Source organism: Papilio polytes, unplaced genomic scaffold, assembly GCF_000836215.1.
Source record: "Papilio polytes unplaced genomic scaffold, Ppol_1.0 DF824191.1, whole genome shotgun sequence".
In the NCBI taxonomy this organism is placed as follows: Eukaryota; Metazoa; Arthropoda; class Insecta; order Lepidoptera; family Papilionidae; genus Papilio; species Papilio polytes.
The window spans coordinates 2748317-2775443 of NW_013525013.1; the positions used below are offsets into that span (position 1 = coordinate 2748317).

Here is a 27127-nt window from a genome sequence, read left to right on the forward strand (position 1 = left end):
AATATCCTATTTATGTGCGTCTCCTCCTCCGTCGATTAAGGGTAGGCAGCGCATCTGCAATTGCGTATGTCTATGGGCAGCGGTCTCTTCGCCATTTTGGCGGATTCAGGTAACCCCAAAAATTAACCGCATTATTTTCATTACTTAATAATAAATAGGGACAACTATGTAAATAAATAAAAGACATTAATCAAGTTTAATAAAACTTTATAAAATTTCATATAGAGCTCGTAATACAGCCATAAAACATTTACAAAACCGTTACATGTCACAATAAACCATTACAAGTTAACATTTAAGGCCTGTCCCACCAAATTAAATTGCCTGATAACAACTCAACGTGTAAAATTTGTTATGGAAATATCGGATTTTGTTCCCTTATCTGACATTGACGTCATTTTTAAGCTATCTAAGCCTCTATCAGCCAGTGGTAGGACAGGCCCTAAAAGTTGCCGACTTAGATATAGTTACATTTATATCCGTAATTATAATACACTATATATATTGCACCAAAGTACATATAAGTATGTATTAGCTAAAAGTAACTCGAAATAAACAATGCAGAGTTTTCACCGTTATATCGCCTAGATGTTTGACCTCTTTTGATTGTATTTGAGTGACTACTTAGGGTTATGAGATAAGAATGATTGGCTTATATTATGAGAAATGCTAAGTCATGAACTGGTAACTTTTATGAATGCTTTTCACTTTTAAATAGTACAGCAAGATTTTATCCATAATCGTTTAATAGATTCAAAAGTCTTTTGTTTTTCTTACTACTGCGTTGGCGCAGCGACCCGAAGTGGGTCTTGGCCACGAGAGAGCGCCAGCGTCGTCTGTCCTGCGTCGTCGCCTGCCAGCCGATCGACTCTAGCTCGCGCAGGTCCAGCTCTACGGCGTCTCGCCAGCGGTATCTGGGCCGGCCGAAGGGTCGGCGGCTAATTGGTATTCCGAGATACGCTTTTTTTTGTTTTTCTTAGTACGATTAAATGTTTAACTGAAGGAAATTACCGAATAAGGCATCTGTTTGTTGTAAGAAATCATACTTATGATATAATAAAGGTTAGGCTTATTCAAGATTTATAAACATCACATCTGGAAATTCTTCTCGTCAATATTCACTGCAGAAACACATTCCATATACTGTTATCTCTTTCTTTCTTCTATTTTTAATTACATATTCAAAGAGAATAAAAAAGTCGACTCTATTTTTATATTTGATTTTCGGCAGTGGACATTCACGGACTTATTTTAACTAAATACCACAGTGTCCATGTCACTTAACTCAAGTTAATAAAAACTAGGCAAGTAACCTAAAATTAATAATAACTGTATATAATTACATCCTTATATAGATTGGAAGAAATATTAACATAAATATTTGAATATGTTAATTGTTCTGACAATCTCCCCAAAGATTAAAAATAACATTTTAACACTCTACATAAAACACATTCATTTAGAAATCTAAAAGAAGGTTTGATATTTTTTTTAATCTTGAAAAAACAATCTCACAAAAAGAATTGTAATTTTTGTATCAATGTACATTTTTTTTACTTTACCAGCAATTTTTGAGCAAAGAAGTGAGAAATGTTTTTGTTTTTTTTTGTAAAAAATAAGTTGAAACAATCATTTGCAAATGGCAATTGATTATAGATTACTCTATCCATAACCAAATTAAGTAATTAAGTAGAACTTCCGAAATTAAGAACAATAAGGAACTTTGTCAAATATTCTCCAACTAATTTCTAAACACACATCATGTTATGATTTTGAAAAATACATTTTATAGTATACAATATTGCTTTTTTTAAATCTAAGAAATAGAATAAAAATCTATAATATTTGACAAACTACTTTCCTTATAAGAAGTCAAGAGCAATAAAATCTCTAACGATATATCACAATAATTTTAGAATAGGCACATTTTAATTTTTAATATATTTTTAAAGGTACAATGTTTCCATATTTTGACAAAGTTCCTCACTTGTGGCGCTATGTTGTGACGTCAGACGTGACGGTCGTGGCGTGCCGGCGGCACTAGCGACATGGGGCGCGAGTCCAGCTTGCCTTTGTGCGATGTTGGCACTAAGTCTTCGGTCAGCTGGGGCCGGTGCGACGCGACAGGGGCCGGCACCGCGTCTGGAACCAGACCGCGGATGATCTCTGACACACACGGCCACGGAACCAACCTGGAATGTACACAAAGAATTCCGTACTTATTGTTGAAAATTGAAAGAATTGTTGGAAAATGACGAGAATGTTGCCATATTTTAAGGATTAGATAAAATTAAAAAATGAATTTATAAATAGTTATATCATAAAATGCCAAAGCTACTTAGTTCTAATCAGAAAAACAAACGCCAATGTTTGAAAAAAACATGACCTTATAAAGTCATTAATAATATTTTAGGTGAAGGTTTATTTGCAGACAATGTCACGTTAACATTTAAACTTGGCAAAATATAAGTGCAACTAAAAACGAAACCAATTTTATCAAAGAATCAAGACCTTGTTGCAAATTAAATTAATTCTAGTTGCAATTAATATTTGTTAACCTTGCGCGTCTATGTTATTCTTTATGTATTTAGAACAGCTAGGTACTACAAGACAAAGAACAATGTTGTTAAAAGGAAATCATTGTAATTAGCCATACATAAGCATATTGTTACTAAGAGATCATCTTCATTATTCATGTGACGATTGAAAGGATTTTTTTCTTGTGATATTTCTAGAAAATAACGTACAACACCAAACAGAAGAGGGATGCCACAGTATATATTATGTGGAATAATAATCATTGAAAAGATTTATAAGATAGTCACTTCTATGCGACGAGACGATGGGGATATAAACCAGAAAGTGTTGAGATTGAGCGTGGATGGCTACAAGAGGAAGATCGAAGAAAGTATGGATAGATTGTGTGAAAGAGGATATGATTAAGAAGAGAGTGGATTCAGATATGACGGCTGATAAAAATGTATGGAAGAGCAGCATACTGTGCCGACCCATGTTGGAGATAAGGGCAAGTTGATAATGACTTCTGCTATTTTGATTTTCTTTTTAAGTTTCATTTTCTATGCAACTATATAACATTTTACTTAAAGTGAATAGAAAACAAGTGAAATACTAAGGACGTTAAGTTACCATTTGAACGGCAGCAGCATCCGGAAGTATGCCGGTATGACGGCGAGGGGCTCGTTGGTGCGGATCGCGAATACGATTCGGTCTGCTACTTCGTTTGAGTTCAGCTGCGGCACGAACCTGACATACATAATGGAAAACAAACTATTTAAACAACGAATAAGCCCGACTAACTGTACCTCTTTTCTATATTAGAAGTTGGCAAACAATCAAGTAGCCAATTCATCCTCTGATGCGAATCCTTAATTGACAGAGGAGACGCACATAAAAAGGATATTTCCCCTACCTATGAGTTTTCTCCACCGTCAAATCCACTTTTATAGTTTACGTTTTTGTACATGAGTTCATAATGGAATATTAATAAAGGCTTTACAATTACGTCTTTCATTATCCTTGAAAGATCATAACATGATTTAATGTCACAGTAACAGGTAGGTAACAAACACTACGCCAATTATAATAAAGCACATGTTTATTATAACAACAAATTATAATTTATTTTTCACCTTTAACCACAATTTATGTACATAGTGCTAGTAATAACTTGCGCTATAAATTAATCAAGACAAGTTTTTGTCGCGTTAGATTTATATTTAAATAATAATTTGCCATATTATATTTATGTGTTGAAAAAAATATGAACACTTATATCCTTGTTTCATAAATTAAAATGTAACTGTAATTGCAAACTTCAGTACCGGCAGTTGAGTTGGCAAGTGAGGCAGTAGAGAACTTTGTGAGCTGACGTGCCAAATCAAATGCAGACAGCACTAACACTTACCTTGAATTAACTTCCTCGAACATGCCTGTTGAACGGATGAAATACGGGCAGATTAATGAAGTATGGACTCCTTTAATGCCTCGAACTTCCAGTTCCAATCTCAAAGCTTCGTCAAAGCCGCAAGCTGCTGACTTCGAAGAGCAATAGTCTACAAGCTTGGCAACGCCCACGTGACCTGCCATTGATGCTATCGTAACTATATGACCATTGTTATGTTCAATCATGTGAGGTAGGAACGCTTTCACGGTCTGGAAATAGAGAAGATTTGCTTATATTTTTAATTGCTTCGTCTATACTAATACTAATATAAAGAAGAAAGATTAGTATTTTTGTATGTATTGAAATAACTCAAAAACTACTGGGCCGATTTGCAAAATTCTTTCACCATTAGAAAGTTACGTTATCAGTTAATACAACAAACGATGCTTTTTATTATTTCTTAATTTTACGACGGTGAAGTTGTGAGCAACAGCTAGTCAATAAAAAAATTAACAAAACTTGTCTTGTCCAATATCTGTCCAATAGGATTTAACTTACCCAAAAATGAGCTAACACATTGACGTCAAACGTCCTCTTGATGAGATGATCTGGCGTGTCGAGTAAGTATTGGCCGGACACTACGCCGGCGTTGTTGATCAGCAAACTTACCTGGAAGAACATTTTTCATAACCAAGCATACAAAATTAAAATCGAGTTCTCTTGTTTTTTGTATGACGCGCATTCATGCGTACATACATTTCCACGAACCCCCTCCACCCTGTTAGTTGGGCAAATATAAATGCATAAATATAATTATGATTATATTTCATTTATTTAACCAAAGATTTATTTATAAAGCATGACTAATGAGTTTTTATTACCTCTTCGCTGTATACATATACGCAAAGAAAACGTGCAAATGCAAATTGGATAAGAAGATAAACATATAAATTACATTGCCTTGTATTGATGATAGAGCTTTCAAAATATCTTGGCAGCTCGGATAGATATTCGGTACACAAATACGATTTTAGCTGTAGCGCTTAAAGGGCTGACAACGACAAGGGCCCTGAGCGGTCAAGATATTATATATATATATATATATATATATATATATATATAGATATTTGAAAACACTTATACCTATTACTGCGTCTTCGCCATAGGGGTTTGCAAATTACGTACAATTTTACGTTACTAAGAAAACCCTGTATGGAGTCTGTGCACATCGTTTTTCTTTTGTTTTTTTTTTAGTTAAAAGCAAAGCACTAATGTATATGTGGTCGTCACATATGGTAAACAATTTATAATTTGCAATCAGTTGTTAAAAATAATTTATCACAATTATAATGGAAAATTTACTAAAAATCTTAAGGACAACTTAATTTTATCGGAATCTGTGTCTTATGTAACATCTTCGGAACATAATTACGCGGCACGTTTACATTGAACGGGTATAATTGATTAAGAAACTTCGTGAGCCTTTCAAAACTTCTTTCTTTATGAGTATTGCATTGTCCGTCCGTCGTGCTACAATAGAAATGCTATGCAAACATTTTCTTATTATATACTAGCTTTCGCCCGCGACTCCGTCCGTTGGGATTAAAAAAAAAATTAAAGGAAGAAGCCTATGTGTTCTTCCAGACTATCCTCTACATAAACACCGAATTTCATTAAGATTCGTTCAGCCGTTAAGGCTACAAACTCTAACAAACATCTATCCATCCATCTAAACTCTCGCATTTATAATATTAGTATGATGCATATGTTAGAACGTTATTGGCTCTATTAAATATATCTCTATACATCATTGGAAGTCATTTTGTTAATACATAATTAAAAGTAATTCATAATTTGTTTCTGATTACTAATGCCAATAAAACTCCGGGAAACGCGTTCGAGATGTATTCCAATAAAAGCTTAAACACAATAACAAGCAATGATATAAAGTAACTTGATTAAATCCATAGACTAATGGTATTATTGTCTGTATCAGACTTTAAGTCACGGTTAAATTTTGAAAAACGACTTTATTCGAATTGACTATAAAATCGTAAATCATTTGAAAAACAACGTTTTAAGTTAGATGTTGTGCATTGGCTAAAAGAATAGTTGCAGTTGTAGAATTTATAAAAATTGTTAGTAAACCGAAAGAACACCTGGATTTCTAGTATCAATTGTCGTTAGTCTCCGAATTATAATTAAACATAGCTTACTGTTTCATTAATTGTTTATTTAACGAGGTTTATTCTACACGTCGTATGTTTTATAAACTACATAATATCTTATAAATATTTTCATATAATATGTAATGGAAAAATACTCTTTTAATAATTAATTTAAATAGTTTAACTCTTCTGTTATTCAAACATTGTAATGATAATTTTATTGGCATAAATTTCTCAGATGTGAAAATCTATTTTTCATGCAAATCAATAATTATAAAAGAATTATAGGAAATACCATTAGTGCTACGTCAAATATTGCAAATAGTAAACTACAAGTATGTAGTAATTGATTGAAGATATATTAAAAAAAATGCAATCATAACATGAATCTACTTTTTGCACCATATAAGCCAAATTTCCCGGGTTAAACCAATGAGGTCTGAGCTCAGAGTATTAACTTGTGACCGGTTCAAATAAACGTAAAGTCATTTGTTATTTAGTTGTAGTCTTAAAAACTTGTACAAAAAGGTGGGTACATACTGAAATAGGTAACAAATGGACATTGAACGCACACGTCAAGCCATAAATAGATATTAATCAGAATCAGTGTTAAAACAGAAAAAAAAGATAATGACTTGAGTAAATTAGAACCGCAAGCCATCTAACTCATCATCTAACTCATAAGTTTTTTTTTTAATTCAACACTGCCAGTATTGTGACAGTATTTTTTAGTCTTTGTTCTTCTGGATTTATATGAATCATTACTCACTCTGCCGACCTCTTCGTGGACCGTCTTTGCGACTCTGTAGATGTCCTCCCGACTGGCCAAGTCCACTACATACCCGTGGCATTTCCCACCAATGCCTTTGACTAGTTTCACTGTATCTTCCAAACCTGAACAAAAATGTTTAATTTTACATTTATAGTGTTATAGCTTCGCAACAATATTTACTAATATAACTTAGTGTACTTAGGGAAATGTAGAGTTCTCATTGCTAATAGGTTTAGTAAATTTTGATTTCATTTGTTAAAACTTATTCAAATAATTACAGTTTATAAATTACAGTCTATAACTAGCTTTCGCTCGCGACTTCGTCCGCGTGTATTAAAAAAAAAAGAAAAGTGAAAAGAAAAATAGCCTATGTTTTCTTCCAGAGTATCCTCTACGTTTATCCCAAATCGAGGTCCGTTCAGCTGTTTAGGCTACTAACTCTAACAAACATTCATCTAAACTTTCGCATTTATAATATCAAGTAAGATTTGTACGGCTAGATTTTAAGGAGACATTGAATTAATCGTATATTAAATAATTTTATCGTAAGTAGCTTGACTCCATCACGTAAGACATAATAAGGTTGTTGGCATTGACCATTATGAGACATGCGTGAGTCCAAAAAGATATTTACTTATAAAAAGTTCCAAGTAAACTGGCTGTGAAAGTAACGGGCCGTCGAAAAACAAGAATGATGACTGCAAAATGACGAGGATAGCGGCTGTGCGAAGTTTTAACGACTTTGTATATATTCCAAAAAGTTATATACAGGTATTTAATTAAATTTAATAAAACACTAAGGAAAAGAATTAAGAAGAAATTAAGTAATCATCTTTGTACTCCAGACTCCATACTAGGAGCATAAATATTTAAAACATATTTATTTGAAAGGGGTTTTTTTTTTAAATAATAATTCACCAGCTTCTAACAAATCTTGATTTTATCGGACAAAGCAAAGACGGTCATTTAAATCATTAATATTAAAGTTTTTGTAAGTTATCAAATAAGTAATACGCTGTTTCTTATTAATATTTATTTGATAACACTAGTCACTCAGACCTTGGTTTATGCATGTTTTAGTGACCATCACGAGCAAATCGTTTAATATGTATATCTTTATAAATATTGATTTATTATAATTATGCACTCTGGTATTTTATTACATAAACAAGTAAATACAAGATATAAAAAACTATTCCATCAGTTGAGTTACCAACTCTTTTAAACACGTAGATGTTATCATGAAGAAAACTCACGTTCATTTGTTTCTCTAGAATTCAAATAAAGAAAATATTCTTTAATGCTTTGTTTATATCAGACTAATTGTTGCTCGCGACTTCCTCCGCGTGGAATTAAAAAAATAGTAAAAAAATATAGGCTATGTAACTCAGTGATAACATAGCTGTTGAATGGTCTAAGAATATTTTAAATCGGTCCACTAGTTGTTAAGTTATTTAAATATATACAAAAATCCATATATCTTTATATTAAAAACATACTATAATAAACTAGCTTTTGTCCGCGACGTGAGTTCTTTGTACACTTTAAATAGTCGAGTACTTGGCCGATTACACTTGATTCAGTGTAAACGATATTCTGTTGCGTAAACACCAGTATCCAGTTTACCTTGACTGCTATTGTTTGGTAGTTTCAGTTTCATGGCAGCATTACAGTCGATTGTTTATTCAATTTACAGGCTTCGGCTCCTATCGTATTCGTAATGGTGGTTGTTTTTGAAACAATGTGTACATCTAGACGCTTTCCACGTCTTCATTTGCGTCGAAATGTTTTGAGGAAATGAGGTGTTCAAATATTTTGTTCTCAAGTTTTATGCTACTCTAGTTTACAGAAAAGTATACAAAAAACTCAACTAACTGCATTATTCGAGCAGCTATACACTCAAGTACACGATTTAATATAAGAAAGAATTATTAAAATAGCGCCGGGTTGAAAGTCAACTAAAAGGAAGAAAAAAAGCATCCAAAAGAAGTCTCCATATCCCTCCCAACCGTCAGAGATGTGCCTAATTCGGAAAAACACTCAAATCCAAAGGTCCTTGACCGCTCTTTTGACGTTTGCTCAGTTCAATGCCAGGTAGCACTTGCAAAGCACTCGAAACCGGCCACCAAAGACGTCATTGGTGCATTTAAATTTTGCCAAGTAATTAATATTGCGTTTATATTTTTATATTTTTTAGTCTGTGGTTTCGATTTAGAGAAAGGTTCATTGGTATTCAGATCGTCAAATTGCAGTGAGATACGTGGACCGGATTGTTCGTACAATCGATATTGACAGTGCTTATAATCATAGAAAATTATAGGTAAGGTATTTGGGAAAGTACCACGTAGAGCCGACGACCTTTGATCGTTATAGTTAAGAAAATAATCTATCTATGAAACAGCAAAGAGAACATGTTCATATTCTGATGTTTATGTTATTTGGTCCCAGTTTTTTTCCGAATTTTGCTCAATCGTTCAGAGTTATCACACTTTTCTTTAAAAATCTAAGCAAACATTCCTTATTTCATCAAAATGTAACTGTTAATTTTCAACGGTCTTGATGTATCTTAAACACAATTTGTTTTACGTACTCTGTACGTACTCGTATGCTTAAGATGTTGATGCTTTGAGAGCGTAAATGTTTGAACAGGTCTTGTCCATAGGCAATGTAGTTTATTCAACTGTCCCAATATACACAGATAATGTTTCATTTATTACTGTCATCGTAATGTTTGCACTTGTATGAGAAAGGTCGGCGAAAACGAATTTTCATTTGATAGTACAAAGTAGTGATAAAATAATGGATGCAGGGATAGTCAGATTTAGAAAAATAGCTTATGGAAGTTGCCAACAATGGAGATACCATTCGCATCGTTGAGATTTAAAACTTATTGATGTGGCAAAGAATTTTATTTTCATTGTTGAGACTTGACAGACTTGCTAAGCTCTTTCTCCATATTATCAATAAACAATTTATTTACCCTCTAAGTTTAATGGCGTGAAAATATATAGCCTAAAGCGTGACGTAAGTATAGGGCTTTTTATTATAAAAATAATTATTAAAAAATGTGGTATAATTGCTGAAATCTCAGGCAACAAAGAAGTGAGTGTTTACGCATTAATATAGACAATACGATTTCCAAACATATATTTCATATATTAAAAAAAAGATGATGACGGCGAAAAATATAATTTAACCTTTGACGTTAGTTAATGTTAATTAATTCACATTAGTTGGGATTGGGACTGACCAGGTATGGATATCGAATTAAAAAGGTATATTGAAATGGTCATGAAAAATAAAAATGTGACCTTCAGTTCTTTTATAACGAGCACAAGGACAAAGATATACTTTTTTGCATTACAGATGTGCACTAACGAATTATGTTAAAATGACCGTACCCAGAATCCTGAGCGTAACCAGAAATATTTTGTGTCTTTCATTATGTGTTATTTAGATATGAAATTATAAAACTTTTTTTGAATGTAAATTCTAGACGATGATTGTCTCTGAATAAAGTCTTTATATGATGCGTTCTAATCGATGTTACGATGTGCAGCCACAGGTTACACGGCGAGCATTCATGTGGTTAATACCAGCGAATAACGAGCCCTTGGATCGAATGTTACACCTCGTAACGTTAATCAGTATCTGAATAAAAGCATGTTTAAATGCAGCATCATTCCCATTTATTGTATAGAGGTAATAGTAGTAATAAAACAAAGCATGAAGTTATTACAGGCAATTGATGTAACGACAATCTCGAACCACATCACGATAATAACATAGTTTTTGATCTCGCGGATCGTTTATGCTATTGTGTTTAATGCGGTATATAAATGTATATGAACACATCTATCATTGTTCTTAGCGAAGGATTATCTAGTCTTACAATTATTTCTGCAAACGATTAATTCATTTTTTAAATAATTAGTGCTTAGTCTTTTCACAGCATGTTTCGTGTCCGATTTTATTGTTTGCCTTTTGTTTTTTACCAATTAACAACTATTCATACCATTTACTACTATACAATACAGTATGTAAAAGTGTTATCTATTTGTGTAGAAATTGAGCCCAACATTTACTCCGCTGGCTACAAATAGTAGGAATTTTAAGATGTTTACACGCCAACATTAAATAGAAACGGCCATTAAAGTTTTCTCCGTAACCATAGCGACAAATAACTTGTTTTAACGTATTATTTTGAATACTTAAGTATGAAAATACGTATAGATAATCTTTTACATTGAAGTACCGTCATCTAAAGGTGGGTACTGACTGACTTTTCGATGTATTTTGCATCAAACGCTGCTTTTCTCGTTACACTACGAACTGGCTACATCTTCCTGCTGTGTTATATTACACCGCGTAACGTCAATCAGTACGCACCTTAAGTGGGATGGACCGTGTGAATGCTTAAGGCTTTATTGAACTGAACAATGTAGTGATCAGTATCATGTGTCATAACTTACGAGCACTTTCCAATGCTCAAACTTATTGTCATTCCTTTCATACTCTTTGAAAAAGATGAAATAGCAAATATATTATAGTACGGGTGTTAGTGAGAATGGAAACACACTTTAAGTAAATCATACTTCATACTTTGATGTAATAAATTTGAAAGTTTGGCTGGATGGATGTTTACAATGGCTTTATAGTTTATTCCGAGAGGACAAAACCGCTCGCCAAGCCTAGTTATTTATATTTAAATATAATTTATATAACATGAATTGATGGTTTAGTCCCATATATTATACTGCTAGCTTTCGCCCGCGACTCCGTCCGCGTGGTATTGAAAAATATAAAAGTGAATAGCCTATGTGTTCTTCCAAACTATATTCTACATCTATGCCAAATTTCATCGAGATCCGTTCAGCCGTTTAGCCTACAAACTCAAACAAACATCCAACCATCCATCTAAACTTTCACATTTATATTATAATATTAGTAAGATTGTCGTAATAAAAAAATATTTTAATTTGAATTCTACATATAAAGATAATACAATAAAAAACTACGATCAAAATTCTTTTCCGTGTTTGGAGATCAATTACTTACGATGTTTTAAATTGAACATGTCGCAGTTGATAAATACACGTTAGAGTTGATAAGCAAAACAGGTTGAAGAATAATTAAACATGTCGAAGTTTGTTGCTGAAACCATCAATGCAATAGTTTTCGAAACATAATGACACTGCAATGTATGTAAATACAGCAAAAATTTAACAAGAGACTATCATTGAAAAATATTAGCTACTCATTCGCGGTTTCACCTACTACATATATTAGATTCTTTGCATCATCATCCTCCTCCTCATCCTACTCCCGTAGGGTAGGTGCAACGGGTTTTTGTCCTCCACATAACTCTATCATACGTCACCTCAGTCATCACTCTCTTTTTGATTCATGTCCCCTTTCACGCAATCCATCCATCTCATTCTTGCACCAAATTGTAAAACGTGCGTAAATCTTGGTTTCAACTTATATCACAAAAAATTACTATGATTACTATAATAGTAATATCGTAAAATATAATTTTTTAACATTTTTAACAACAAAGAGTAGTAAGATTTCTATTAGTAAACAGAAATATTACTACTCTTTTGGGTAATACAGTCTAAGTTTAACGATTGACATTCCATGTATTATTTCTGTGTGTAATTCCAGCGCAGTAATAAAGTTTTCATCAATATTGCACACATATACGCAATAATACAAGGTTGTAATTAAATTTTTACACAACGGATATGTTAACAAGAACATTGAACAATGCCAGGTTTCGAAAATATCTAGATTACTGAATCAAATTACACGTGAAGTATCATAACCTTTACACAATGCATAGAGCAACATCTGTGGTATGCTTGAATTATTTCATTTCAGTACTGAAAGTAAAAGTTCTTTTGTAATACTCGTATTAGAGCGCGCACACCTTAGACTAAACTATCGCACAACTGTTCAGTCTCGCTTTAATTCCTATGAGCTTATATGGTGGTGTGCACACTACTCGATTTCTAACAGTGCAACTAAACAGTGGAATTGGCTGCGAAACAATCGACACTCGCACAGTATTATTTCTTAAAACAAAACGAAATATAAGATTAAATAGAATCTATACTATTATAATAAAACGTAAACACACACTTCTTTGTTGCCTAAGATGTCAGCAATTACAGCATATTTTTAAATAATTATTTTTTTAATAAAAAGCCCTACACTTACGTCATGCTTTAGGCTATATAATTTCACGCCATTAAACTTAGGGGGTAAATATTTTAGATAAAAACCTTAATGTGGGAAAGAGATCATAAGTGGCTGTCAACATCAAGGAAGCACGATTGCCAAGTTTTGTCATGTCATGTCAACTTGACATTTGCTATTGATAATTTGACAAATGTGTATAAAATTACATTTTTATAATTTTATGCGGATAAAGTCGCATGGGAACAGCTAGTCATGTCATATTGGTGTTGCCGTAAATTAGTTGGGTTTCGCAATTGTTATGGGAGTTTCACAAAGCACGGAATGCGCACAATGACTATGATAAACATTGCTGTAATTGCTTTACTTTATTATTTACTTCAGTTTTACGACATTTTAGATTCACTAACATTAATTAAAGGTAGTTAAAGTCGCTTAACCGTTATATAATTAAACTGCATTGAAGCCATACTTAAAACCCTTTGATTATACCTTTTATAAATAGCTAGTACATAGCTTTTAATAGAATTTGGCCAATTAATACAGACGATGTAGGATTGGCGGTAGACAAGAAGTAGGCCGTAAAAACTAAGGTTTATAAAAACTTGTAAACAGACCCCCAGTGGGTGGGAAGAGAGAAGTCAAAGTTATGGTAACAGCTACAAAATGTTAAAAGATTTAGTACATATTTCCCTGTATCCTGTTTCATATGGGTTAATTTTTATGATTGATGGTAAGAGGTTAGATGTAATGATTTTAAAAGTATAAATGTATGTCATTAAAAATCATTCAATGTCAATTAACCTTAATCCTGTTCGTATTCGCGTAATGGCATATTGATTATTCAAAGCTGAACATTCGCAAATTAAATATACATTAATTTTTATTTTAATGCACGTGTCTGAAATGTATTTAGTCTATTACGACTGAATTAGTATAAAGATGTAAGCGAGGACATAGCAATTCCTACTAAATTCGGTAAAATGTACCAACAACGATGCTGGCAACGTATTTTAATCTTCATCATCTTTTAGGATGACCTTTGACAGGGATGGGAAAAATAGGAACCGAACGCCTCACACTATAAAATCGCTTCCATCGTGCTTCGGAGTATTTGCAATACAGGCCGTGTACAATATACTCATAGTTGGTAAACGATTACCATTACTATGTCTTCACACAGCGTACAGCAATAAGCGGAATATCTTCTAAATGTGTCGCAATTATTTCCACAGCGAACACTAGGGTTGGAAGTTGTACAACGAACTATTTAAACAGTTGAACACACAACGCTTCAACGACCGTTTTTCATTCAACCAGTTGAATTTAACCGGAATTTATATAGAAATTTCTGGTTGTCCTTTTTTCTTGACATGATTTGTAATATTTCCTACTTAATTAACAACATCAACTAGTTAATCTAAATCGTTTCGTTGACGCCAAAACTGTCAACGACCCATCCCTAGAACAATCGCGCTGTTGTGGTCAGTGTAGAGTATCCATCATAGCTTCCGTCATATCACTTTATTATCGTGGTATTTCTGACTTAGTTCATGAGTTTCTTGTAAAAACTTTAAATGAGACATTTAAAAATAACCTTTTTACAACAGACTCGATAGTAGTTCGTTTTTAAAAACACTCAATACTTTTCAAATAGTTAAAAATATCATTAAAACTAGCATAAAGTTAAGGTTAGTTTAAAATGTTTTAATAAACGAAAATGCAGATATGTATTTTTCAAGTTTCGTAATTGACCATGAATTCGCGAAACCTGCGCCAAAAACCTTGAATTTGACAACGTTGATGATCAACTCATTATGCACCTAACAATGTAGAATTGAACAAAAACTTTTTTGACAATAAACGTTAAAGCAACAATGAAAGTTTAAGTAAGCAGAACAAAACTAATTACAGACATAGATTATTGAAGTAACATTTAACAAGACTTCATGAACTGTTATATACCATCAAGCTATCACTGATCAAAAAAGCCGTTTATCCCGTTTTGGCTTAGTCATTTAGGGTATTATGATGTCATATCAGACAGGCATACGCGTGAAAAAGATTCTGTTTAAATCAGACACTGACTTATATAGAAAAGCAAGATGTGACTGAACAGAATTAACATATTTTTATAACTATTTAACATTGACCAAAGACGATACTAGCAACGAAAAAAACGAAATGAAAAAATAAAAATAATGACAAAATTATGTAAGATAAACGGTGCAAAAATTACTTGACAATCACAACATGGATGGAAGGTTGTGTACAATTTTGAACATTTATATTTAAAGACGGTTCCATGGAAAACTCCGGAGTCCAATTATGGTTCACTGTTTTTCGTATGAATTTCAACAAAATTAATATCTTTTTTTTGCACATCAACAATCTAGAATTTAAAACGTGTTTAAGTTGTATCTGAAAACATTTTTTCTCGTTTAGACTACTTGTTTCCAATCTGATAAATGTAACAGTCATTTAATAAATTACGAGGAATTTCCGACCAGTGGTTATAAAGATTTAATAAAAATAATAAATATTATTAATAAAAAATATAGTCCCAATCATAGTGCATGATGAAGCATAACATAGGATAATTACCATATTAATGTTGCATTAACTTGTGCTATACTGACCTTGTTTGTTGATATCCCATAAAACGACGGTGCACCCGAGCCTCGCCAATCTTAAAGCCACCAAACTACCCAGACCTCCTCCTCCGCCTGTCACCACTGCTATACTATCTTTGAGTTCCTTTTTCGGATATCCAACTATCGCCCTGTATATCCCCGTAATTACATAACCAGCTAATAACATCCAAAATGCTATAACGTCCAAAATCGTTTGCACTATTGTATATTTGTCCCTCATGCATTCTGGTATTTCTCTAGTCAAAGGACCGGGTCTCATGCCATTGATGTATTCTTGGGTTTCTTCTCTCTCAGTCGACATTTTATTAGTTTATTAATTCGTATTTATTTTAAAATTAAGTTTTATATTATTGAGCATTACTCTATTACTTCTAACACTTGTTTTCTCGTTTGTACCTGTAAGTAAAGAAGATAATTGTTACTAAAATATTTAAATGCGCACGACGTATATAACTGAATCTAACAAATTGCTTAAATTACACATTTATATTGCATAATTGCAATTATTTAGTAATTTAAATGTGTTAAAACAGTATTCATTAAATTTATTTGATTGTTAGCTACGTGTGACGTGACTGACATGAAGGGTTCCGTAATAATTATGTTAATAACAAAATAGAGTTATATTTCAATAATCAATGTAGTTAGTTTTTGACGTGAGTTTCATCACAGAATCAGTTCACTCCGCCAAACTACCTAATGTAAGAGAATTTTAGTTATTATACATTAGGTTATCTTCAATTTTATAAGTTAAATACCAGCTAAATAAAAAGCGTGCATTAAAAAAATCTAAACGAACGAAGAAAAAAAAATATTTTTATTTTAGTTTAAAAGTAAACTAGTGTCTATTTTCTAACAACCTTCTGGGTCCTAATATCCTTATTATTTTATAACAAAGAGTAATAATTAAAAAGAAACGTCATTCACTCTAACAAAATTGTGTGATGCTGAACCCTAAGTAGATTACAGAATGTAGGGCGATTTACAAACATAGCTGCTAATGCGACAATAACACGATTAGCACATTCAACATTATTTGCAGCCTTTGACATGTGCTTATCTCGGTGTGGCATAATAACCGTGGGCCGCAATTTCCGAAACTCCTACAAAAAACTGACGTATATGTCTTACTTGATGACAAATCTGCACTAGTAAGTTATTACGAAGATTTTTTAGTAATAGAATCCGACGATGTTTATGTGCAAATCGCTAGGTTAAGAAAAACAAAAACAAACTATGTACACATAAAATTCGGTGATTTTTATTAAGAAGTCAGGCTATCCAAATAAGTTCTCGATAAACCTTTATAAAATATTAAAAACCAAATAAAAAGGAATAAATAACGTGTAAAATAGTCTTCATCTGTTTGCCGACACTTAATAAAAAAAGATAGATTGATTTCGTGTTTGGTACTCTGACAGTTGCTTATAAATATGTATGAAGGAAGACAGTGGCGGCAATAATTTATTGATTATTTGTTATCAAAATTTAACTGTCGAAGAACTTGTCAGATATATCGCCATCCTTTTCAATTATTTTGAACAAAAATAAAACAAAACATCATTCTAATATTATGAATTCGAAAATTTAGGTGGATGGATGTTTGTTACAGTTTGAAGTCTAAACGGTTATACGGATCTCGATAAAATTAGGCATAGACGTAGACGATAGTCTGGATTAAAACATAGGCTACTTGCTTTAGTTTTGTTTTGATTCCACGCGGACGGAGACGCTGGCGAAAGCTAGTATCAACATAAATGTCGCAAGGTCATGATAGTGGAATCCTACCGTAAGATGTTGAATGTATTTTGTTTTCATTATTGAGATTAATTAACATCTCTCTATAACCTCTATAGTTCTAGAGACTTCTATACTGGTTCAACGATTGCGTGTAACTCTTCAGTGTCGGTTTGTAAGTTACTATGACTCCTCTGTTTCATTAATTTTACGCGGCACATGACGACAGAAAAAACATTACTACAAGTTTTGAAATATGTACAGGAATAGAGCGTAACGATCACAAATATGATTGCTATCTTTGACGTTTGAAAGTTGGTACATCTCTCTTGTCTAGTAATATCACTATCTAATGTTGTAAGAGTTTGTTACAATTGCATTACGATTTCTCCACGCTATGTTCTTGCATGCACCTTTTTAAATGCTGTAGACGGCTTGAGTGACGACCTGTATCAGGTAGATTATTTTTTTTTTTTTAACATAATATATGTACAATTAAAAGGCATGAATCATTGATGTGGAAGTTCAAATGCTTAAGCCAGAGCGATGGTGCGGCGCTCCTTGGTACGCTGATGTCGCAATGTTATAGAGCCGGTGAACGCAACCGCGTTGCACAAACGCCCCGGGCAGGGCCGCCTGCACCACTAAACCAAAGAGTACTCTACTACAAAGGTCATATACCACAATTACTGGCAGCTTATAATGTGATGTAGAAGAACATGTGAATAGAACATTCGAAATTCAAATTATTTTTCTTAAATGTTTCTGCAAATTAGTTGCACAGATACATCAATAACCTTTACGCTACTAAAATCAATTACTATTAACATAAAATAAAAAAACTGTTCTGATTTCTAAAAAAAATGTGGTACAAATATTTTAAACCAGGAAATTAACACGTGTGTATACAGGAAGGCGTTTAGTTGGTCTGTAAACAAAATTCTTAATGTCAACTAGTACAATATACTGTTAATACTCTGACATTCAAGTAAAATTAGCACTATACAAATTATGAATGAGTGAGATAAATCACACTCCCAGTAAGTGAAGGCCGAACAAAAACATTCATATGTAAATGGGAACCAATAGATTTTACGTGAACGCACAATAAAATAAATAAAACCGTCGTGTGAAACCTTTTGAATGATTCGTTACCGTTACATCTATAGAGACATAATAATTTAAATACAATGAGATGTAATAAAGATTAGTAATAGTACAGTTAATACTATACTAGTAATAGTTTATAACGTAAGGTTGAGTTCATATTTAAGGAACAGCCTAGGCTAGGAACAGCCTAATATATTATTTGACCTTATGCCATATAAAAATCGAATCCCATAGCGTATTTCTGTCGAAATCTTAAGTTTTAACTACATCAGTGGGAACCTAAGTTAAAATGTTTAATCACAAATTAGCTCGTATTACCGCGCCACAGGGTCCATGAGTTACGTAAAATGAACTTGACCGATGCATGCGTGAGCAGAATACGCAACCAAACGCGATAGCTGTTTTATTGGTGATTCAAGGACAACAACCGGCGAATAGGCTCTACAATTTTTATATGTAAAAGTCCATTCTCTCCCATCATCTACGAGTTTAATAGATTTGGGAAAACATGATTTATGACCAATAAATCAGATGCAATATTAACTGTTGGTGCAATTTTAATTATAGATACTAATATTATAAATGCAAAAGCTAAGATGGATGTTTGTTAGAGTTTGTAGCCTAAACGGCTGAACGGATTTCGATGAAATTTGGTATAGATCTAGAGGATAATCTAAAATAACACATAGGCTACTCACTTTTGTTGTTTTTTTACAACCACGCGGACGTAAGCTAGTTGATTTATATTCTTTAATTTCTATATTAGCCAACTAACAACTTTACCTTTTGAAATACGTTTTCTTTCAAGTAATTATTATCGTCTTTTGTTCACGAAAATACACAAATGGTCTTCAAAATCCGGAATCCATACGGGAAGCTAACGGTCATATTTATCAACAACTTACCAATCTTTTAAACTAACATTATTTACGACATATTCATTTTTAATTTCATCAATAACATAGGAATAAAATATTGTTTCAACGTATTGATGTGAAATATTTCTCACTTGTTATCGCGTCTGTTTATATCGCAACCGATTAGCGGTTACACAGAGACTGTGATGATAAGTCGATATTCGGCCTACGGTGATATGACCTACTAAACTTTAGAAAAACAATTCTGATATTTCATGATAGATGGATTTGGAGGACGTATGTCTGATACGCAACCACACATAGGGCAGGATAACGTACAAAGTAAAGGATAATTACAGTAAATAATTTACAAATACACATATTATGGGATAAATAATGATTACATAAGTAGAGGAAGATCAAAGAAAGTAAGAAAAGATGACTTATGAGCGAGAGGTTATGCTTAAGAAGGGATTGAATTTAAATATGACGACTGATAGACATGTATGGAAGAGCAGTACAAACTTTGACGACCCTCCAAGGACAAGAGAAGGTTGATGTTTTGATAATTTACAAATATACTTTGATAGTAACTCTATGGTGATAAAGAGTAGGTAACCTGTTTCTTTCTATTTATTTCAAGCGTTTCGACAGCAGTTTATAGCACTACTAGTTTTCGCCCGCGACTCCGTCCGCGGGGAATTTTAAAAAAAGCATAGCCTATGTGATCTTCCAGACTATCCTCTACGTCTATACCAAATTTCATCGAAATCTGTACAGCCGTTTAGGCTACAAACTCTAACAAACATCTATACATCCATCTAAACTTTCGCATTTATAACATTAGTATGTTTTAATTGGGACGTCACCCAGTTATTAAAAAACACTATCGACTGCCCTCAATGTGTAGCAGGAACTATTTTATTTTATGTATTGCGAACATATTATGACTTCTTTAACATCGTCGCATATCCTTAATGGTTATCCCCGTCTCGTTAAAGTTGACAGTCATAAAAAAGTAAATGTATCCGTTAAATGTTTTATAGTTAAACGCAAGGGTACTAACTCATTGATACGGTAGTAGGTGATTGTTTAAAATGAACAAAGTTTACGATGCGGTTTCCGAGTCTATTTTTGATGTTTTTAAAACAATGTAAATAAAATAAAACTTACAAAACTTGTATTCTGGACAAACAAAAGCTTTTTTACTTTTTATATACTGCCACACTTAGAATTATTACATGGTCACTAAGGGAGCACATTAATTAAATTTCCGATGAATTGTATAGACTCGAAACGTCTGGTTGCTTCTATATCGCTTGGCGCATTTTTATTTGCCAATACATTTCCACGCGACCTAGTATAGCGGGCATAAGTAGTTTGCAGTGTATGGAATCATTTATATTTATTTTTAATTACAACTTCATTTACCATAACGTCGTTTTATGTATACGAGGGCTGGTAGGTATGCAATAATAAATCTAAAAAAGTTTTATGGGATTTTAATATAACATAGTTTAATAAAAATATCTTCTATCTACAAAGATAAATTATCCATGTAATTAATTACTATGTAGACGAGACAATTCGTGAAACGAAACATGTCAAAGAACAACAGAATTGCCAGTGACACTAATAAGTTTGAAATGAATGCTTTGTCTTTGAGCGAGTGCAACTGAGCGAAGCTAACTTCTTACGCTGGTACGTTTCCATTCATTGACGCAACAGCCTATTATCATTTTAAAATTGGCGAAGAAATATATAAAAAACAGTATTCTAAAAACCTGTTTGCTATTTATGTAAAACTATTTAACATTAACCTTTAAGACTAATTTGATTTAATTATTTAACCCGTTTATGTTCACTAAGAGACTTAGTTGTGGTCAAAATACCACATATTAAATTTTATTTTTTCGTCGTACAAAAGATTTCAACGATTTTGTACATAGGAGTTTAGTACAAGTATGTACCTATGTAATTGTATTTATCCATATATCACCCCAGTAACAAATATGAATTAAGTGATATCGTCATAATCATTATCTTCAACCTTTGCGTGGACATAACTCATCTATACTATATGTATATCTATATCTATACATAGGTATAATAAAATTGGAGTGCCTGTTTGTAATATCTTCAGGAAAAATCCAGATTTCGGGAAGATGATGATGACGTTGCTGATAACGAAAATCTCATATATTTTTTTTTTGTCTGTATATCCGCAAGCCGCGTTTGTTCCGGGTAATCTCCGAAACGGCTGGGCCGATTTCGACGGGACTTTAACTGCAGGGTAGCTGACAAGGATTGGCATATTATAGGCTACTTTTTTTTATAAATTCCGTGCTGTCAAAGACGGGTGGTATAAATTTGCGCTAACGAAGTTTGCGGGCGACCGCTCCTCTTCAAACTATATTTTACTTATATTTGGATCAGTTCAAAGATTGACAATCTACTTATAGCCATTTATAAAGCATACAATTAAAATTAATAGTTTTTTTTGTAAACAACAATGCAACATCAATTACCCAGACAAAGTCAAGAAAAAACCTGAGTAAAAATATATTAGGCCAGGAACAAAGGCTCAGAATCTTTAAAAAAAACATAAATTATACTACATTTTGACGAGAATATAAAAATATGATAATTTGTTAAATATACAATTGATATTTTTATTCCTTTTATTTACCCAAATACGTTAAATCTTAATAACGTTGATTGACGTGGGATTGAAAACTCTTATATCTGCATGCCTCGATCGGTAGTAAATACCTGAGGCAATTTTACGATGACAAGATTTTACTTAGACTAGAAAGTTTTAAAGTCAAGGTTATAAGGAACTTTCTTTTCAACCTCCTTTTAACATCGTTCGAAATTTTAACGTCCTGACCTTTGTAATACATAAAGTCTCATTTTTTTTTACAAAATTGCTTTGATACAGTTTTTCTTCAACAATGACAGATGCAAATTCAGTACTGCTTTTATATCATTGAAAATATGCAAAATTAAAATTAATACAATCAAGAGCATTGAATCCGGGTCACTTGAAAAAAAACTATAAATCTAGCTATGAATTGTGAATGCTGGCTTAATTAAATAAACTGTGTTTGATAGAAAATATTACACCCTTAAATCAAGATTTTTAGGTTTTGTGACCCGGATATAATGCTCTTGAGTGTAATACGAACTAATAACGTTAAGGTAACGCTAAACTTCCATTTATCCTCCCATTTAAATATCATGTCAATAACTGTCTCAATAAACTTAATCACATGGTAAACCTGGACTCGTAAAAATAGAAAATTCCACTCTAATCATCGCCAAGCAGTAACGTTAATGACCACTCACGGCAGCATAACAACCAAAACTTCATCGAACGCGGAGAAAGCACGGGAGAAAGTGCACGCAAAAAAAGGACAGAACGTTTCGAAACATTATCGACATGAAAATAAGACATAAACATGCAGTGTGAGATAACATGTATTATTAATAATTACACTTTTCTAACGTTAAGTGTTGTTATTATGCATATAAATTGTAGTGAACATCGGATTAAAGTGTCGCATTTAACGTAACCATATAAGAATATGCCCGACAAAAACAGATTTAGAAAACCATAAAGTATTTTAATTCTAGGGTAATTAAAGAATTATTTGGTTTTATTACTTGTGTCAAGGTCATGAATGTGAAAGATCTTCGACCTCCGAGTAAACTAATTTTGTATGAGCTCATTTATTTTTATAAATGTGTTCTAAAATAGTTAATTAATAACGTGTCAATTGTTTAGTAAGTCACATCTCTATCCTGTTTGTGGTAAGAAACTGATCCTACTTTATATGGTTTCTATGCTAAAAATAAAACATTAGTAAATATGCAAAAACTTTTATGTTATTATAACAATGATAGAGAGCTTTTGTTTCCAATAATATACATATAAATATTAAGGGAAATCCTTTATGTTCACTATTATTGTTGATTAAAATTTGCACAAGTTGCGGTAATGTTGAAACAATTACGAAATTGTACCACAACAAAGTGTCAAATTGATTGTCGAAACATATTTAAACTCGAAAAATAACTGAAAAACAAAAATTTCAACAAACTAACCGACTTTAGTCAACGGAGGTCGTATTACGAAAGCGATGCTTGAAATAACAATCTCTTTAATGTTCAATTGGACAATATTACTATTAATTTATTTTTACAACTGCATGTAGAGTACTTATAACGATTTGTATTTGCAATATTTTCCAATATATTTACATTTTTTCAACACAATAAAGTGTTTATTGAATTGTTCGAAATTATAGCTCTCGCAGACTTTAGGTCTTTGATAGAGTCGAGTTTTTAAATGTAATGTGTGCATTTCCTTAGTCATACTGATCGAGAACCCGACTAAACTATCGGTCGATAAAGTCTGTAGACTTCAGGGGCATTTAGGGTTTCCAATATCTACAGGGATAGAAAGCGTAGGTATTATTTTGTGATTATTAAAGTCCTAAAGAAGACCGCAAGTAACAGCCTGATGGTATTATACCGAAATTCAAACATAAATGATAAGTAAAAATGAATTATTAAATTATGTTATTAAATGACGCTTTGATGCTACGTCTGGTTTTTAATTTCCTTATATTAATACGTTAGTATTAATTTTATTCTTTTTCAGCATCTGATAACAACATCAAACGAATTCAAACGAGTTGGGAATTTTATTATAGCTTGGAGTTTTTTACTAATTTAACCTTGCATCAAAGTTTTAAAAGAAAATAAATTAAATATACATTTTATATATAATTTTTATAATATGAGGTGCTAAATAAGCAAGGCTACCCGAGTCCGCGAAACTGCCGAGCGACCACTGCCCATAGACATCTGCAATAGCGAATGCGTTGCCAACCCTTAATCGACGGAGGAGGAGACGCATATAAAGAGGATATTACACCTTCCTAAGCGTCTCCTTCACCGTCAAATCTACGTTCCATTCCCATCCTCTTATTAGAAAAATGGTGGGAAGGGAAAAGGGACTAAAGTTAGGCCTCCGGCGCCGCACTCATCAGACGAAATGCGGAATTGCTCCCACTTTACGCCCGACTTCTGGGTGGTCGTGGTATTATACTGAGAGAGCCAACCCATTCGTGCGAAGATGTTAAAGCGGGCTTTACCACTGTTAAACTTAAAAAATATTTTTCATATACGTATTTCATGAGCTTAACATTTTAGCTACTATTGGAATCAAAATTTACCAAACTTGTGTAGACTGGTTAATCTTGATCAAGTCCATTCAAATTCACCTTCAACTTTGATGATATAACAATTTTAATAAAATATTCAACAAAATTTATATGACAATATTCTGTGATGAATTAAAATTAAGATAACTTCTGTTGCAAAGACTATGTTCGTCAACTAAAATCGGACTTTTCATCGAAATTGTTTGGATATTTCTCGTTTCCTTTTCGGGTAGTTTTCATCATTTTCACAAGTCGTGTTATATAATTTAAATATGTTTGTCCTTAAGTAAGAATTAAATGAAATAGGAACGCAACGATGTCGATAGGCCCGTCGACGTAGACCGGACGGCCTTCTCTGTTCGTTTCCCAACCGCGCACGCTACGCCTTGCCTACTCGACATGAACGGAACCAACTATTTATCAACATTAAAAACAGTTCTATGGGATCAGTTATTCCAAAATAACTTAATAATGATTTTTACTTTATTAATTTCTGAGTTTCAAAAGCATATACTTCGTATTTTTTTATTTCCCCATGTATTAGTAAAATCGGCTATCGCCACAGAAGTACTTAGAGATTTTCTTCAAGTGAGAAAACTATGTTAAAACCTGCCACATTTACTTTATAATATCGATTACTCGATTTCTCAGTCTCAATCGATTTTATGTATCCCGACAACCATTTTAGTTTATAGCCAATTATTGTAAATCAAGTCTACATTCTGTGCACTCATAATGATTACTATACATACTATATCTCTCTATAAATCTTGAGATACATTTTTATATCTAAATTGCCAAGTTTATAAACAATAGCTGTTGCTCGCGATTTCGCCTGCGTGAAATTAAAAAATATATGCCTATGTTACGTAGTGATAACATAGCTTTTTAACGGTGCAAGAATTTTTGAAATCGGTCCGGTAGTTTTTGAGTAATATCAATATATACAAAAATAGCAAAATCCAAATCTTTCCTCTATACAATATTGATAATATAGATAGTACAGATTGATTATTTCAAGCTGTTGGATATCAATAACAAAAGAGAAATCAATCAATTGGGTCGAGAGTATTAAATTCTTTATTGCATTACGTACTTTAGCCTTAAGATTGACCTAAATACAAGGAGAATGATTAAAAGAAATTATTATTTACTGATATATAATAATATTATATTTATATAGTTGCATATTTACGTAGTCATAAACATTTCGGGCTTTTTATTTCATTTTTTGAAGTAAAATTATTGTACACATTATTACGGTCGGAGTGTAATTTTTCAAGACATTCACCTTGACATCATAATTAACCTCAAGTTTACACGCACGTAAATTCAAAATTGTACCTTCGCAGTATAAAATACTTAGGGTACGAAGTAAGTTATATAGGTTTATTGTTTATAAAAAGATTCAATTATTAACTGTATAATTTTCCTTCTTGTCGTCATTATATTACTAAGAAGTTATTATAATTAATTGAGAATTATTCTATTTGCTCTTAGTATCTACATCTGTCCTTCAGGTTTACTGTTAAATATTGATTCAATGTCAAATAAAATATAAAATCAAGTTACGGTATTCTTACTAACTTAACTATAACTTAACTAAGTAACGTTCGTAATGACGGAGTAGTAATTAATATGCGCCCAATTATCTCGGAAAAATCATAATCATCTACATCGGATCGATTAAAATCTAATTCAAAGTCATGAGGCCGAGAAGCAAGATCGCCTTGAAATACTTTCGAAAATCTTATATGCCTACTACGAAACCGTTTGCTTAACTTGTATCAACATTACGTTATCAGCCCTATTGGATATTGAAACTTACCAAAATTGTTAATAATTAACACATCAAGTTATTCGGTGGTTGTTTTTAGTTTCACAAGCACAACACTAGATCGTATTCGTTATCTTCTTGAAATATTTGGCTTCAAGTTGAACGAACGTGTTGACAGATTTTGTAATGTTTTTTTTTAATCGCGCGCCGGCACAGCCGTCAAACGTGCAGCCAGCTGACGCACTCGGCGCTGCGAATCGACTGAGCGGAGAGGTTGCGCTGATGGCGCTGTGGTGGTTAGCGGGTCGGCTGCGCGCGCAATCCGTTCGAGACCCTACACCCTCTTTGACCTTCACGCTATATTATCGCCCGCTTTTTTACCTTATAACCTCTGTATATCGGTTCAAAATCAATTTTGCAAAGTTTAAACAACTTCTTAATACTTAGACAGAAACCCAAACATAAACTTTAAATTCATCACTTCAGAAAATTCAACACTTTTTCAGTGTAACATTTGAAACTTGACAGATCCGTCTGTGATGGATACCTGGCGAATGGATATTTTGAATGTACAGAATGATGAGGTTGTAAATGAAAAAAAAAGGTATGAACATTGTAACCCTATCTTTATTAAGGAAATAGGTATATTTGAAACAATAACTATTGTAGAATAAAATGTACGCATAGATCTCTATAATGTAGGTAATAAATAATAT

The 27127-nt window shown here is 32.7% G+C and overlaps 1 protein-coding gene across 1 annotated transcript; it reads right to left on the reverse strand.

The window, feature by feature from the left end:
* Nucleotides 1-190: 190 nt before the first annotated feature.
* On the reverse strand, nucleotides 191-26686 carry LOC106110871 (estradiol 17-beta-dehydrogenase 11-like). The gene is made up of 7 exons (XM_013292815.1): nucleotides 26463-26686; nucleotides 15685-16095; nucleotides 6842-6966; nucleotides 4463-4573; nucleotides 3926-4173; nucleotides 3148-3264; nucleotides 191-2192 (listed from the first exon to the last, which is right to left on the reverse strand). Exons 2-7 carry the CDS (start codon nucleotides 15998-16000, stop codon nucleotides 2009-2011), a joined length of 1101 nt encoding a protein of 366 aa, XP_013148269.1. The 5' UTR covers nucleotides 16001-16095; nucleotides 26463-26686; the 3' UTR covers nucleotides 191-2008.
* Nucleotides 26687-27127: the final 441 nt, after the last annotated feature.

Coding starts and splice junctions, on each gene's coding strand:
- LOC106110871 (XM_013292815.1), bottom strand. CDS start 16,000: ATGTCGACTGAGAGAGAAGAAACCCAAGAATACATCAATGGCATGAGA. Junction 4,574..6,841: donor TCCACGAAGAGGTCGGCAGA/GTGAGTAATGAT, acceptor ATGTTCTTCCAG/GTAAGTTTGCTGATCAACAA. Junction 3,265..3,925: donor TTCGAGGAAGTTAATTCAAG/GTAAGTGTTAGT, acceptor TATGTATGTCAG/GTTCGTGCCGCAGCTGAACT.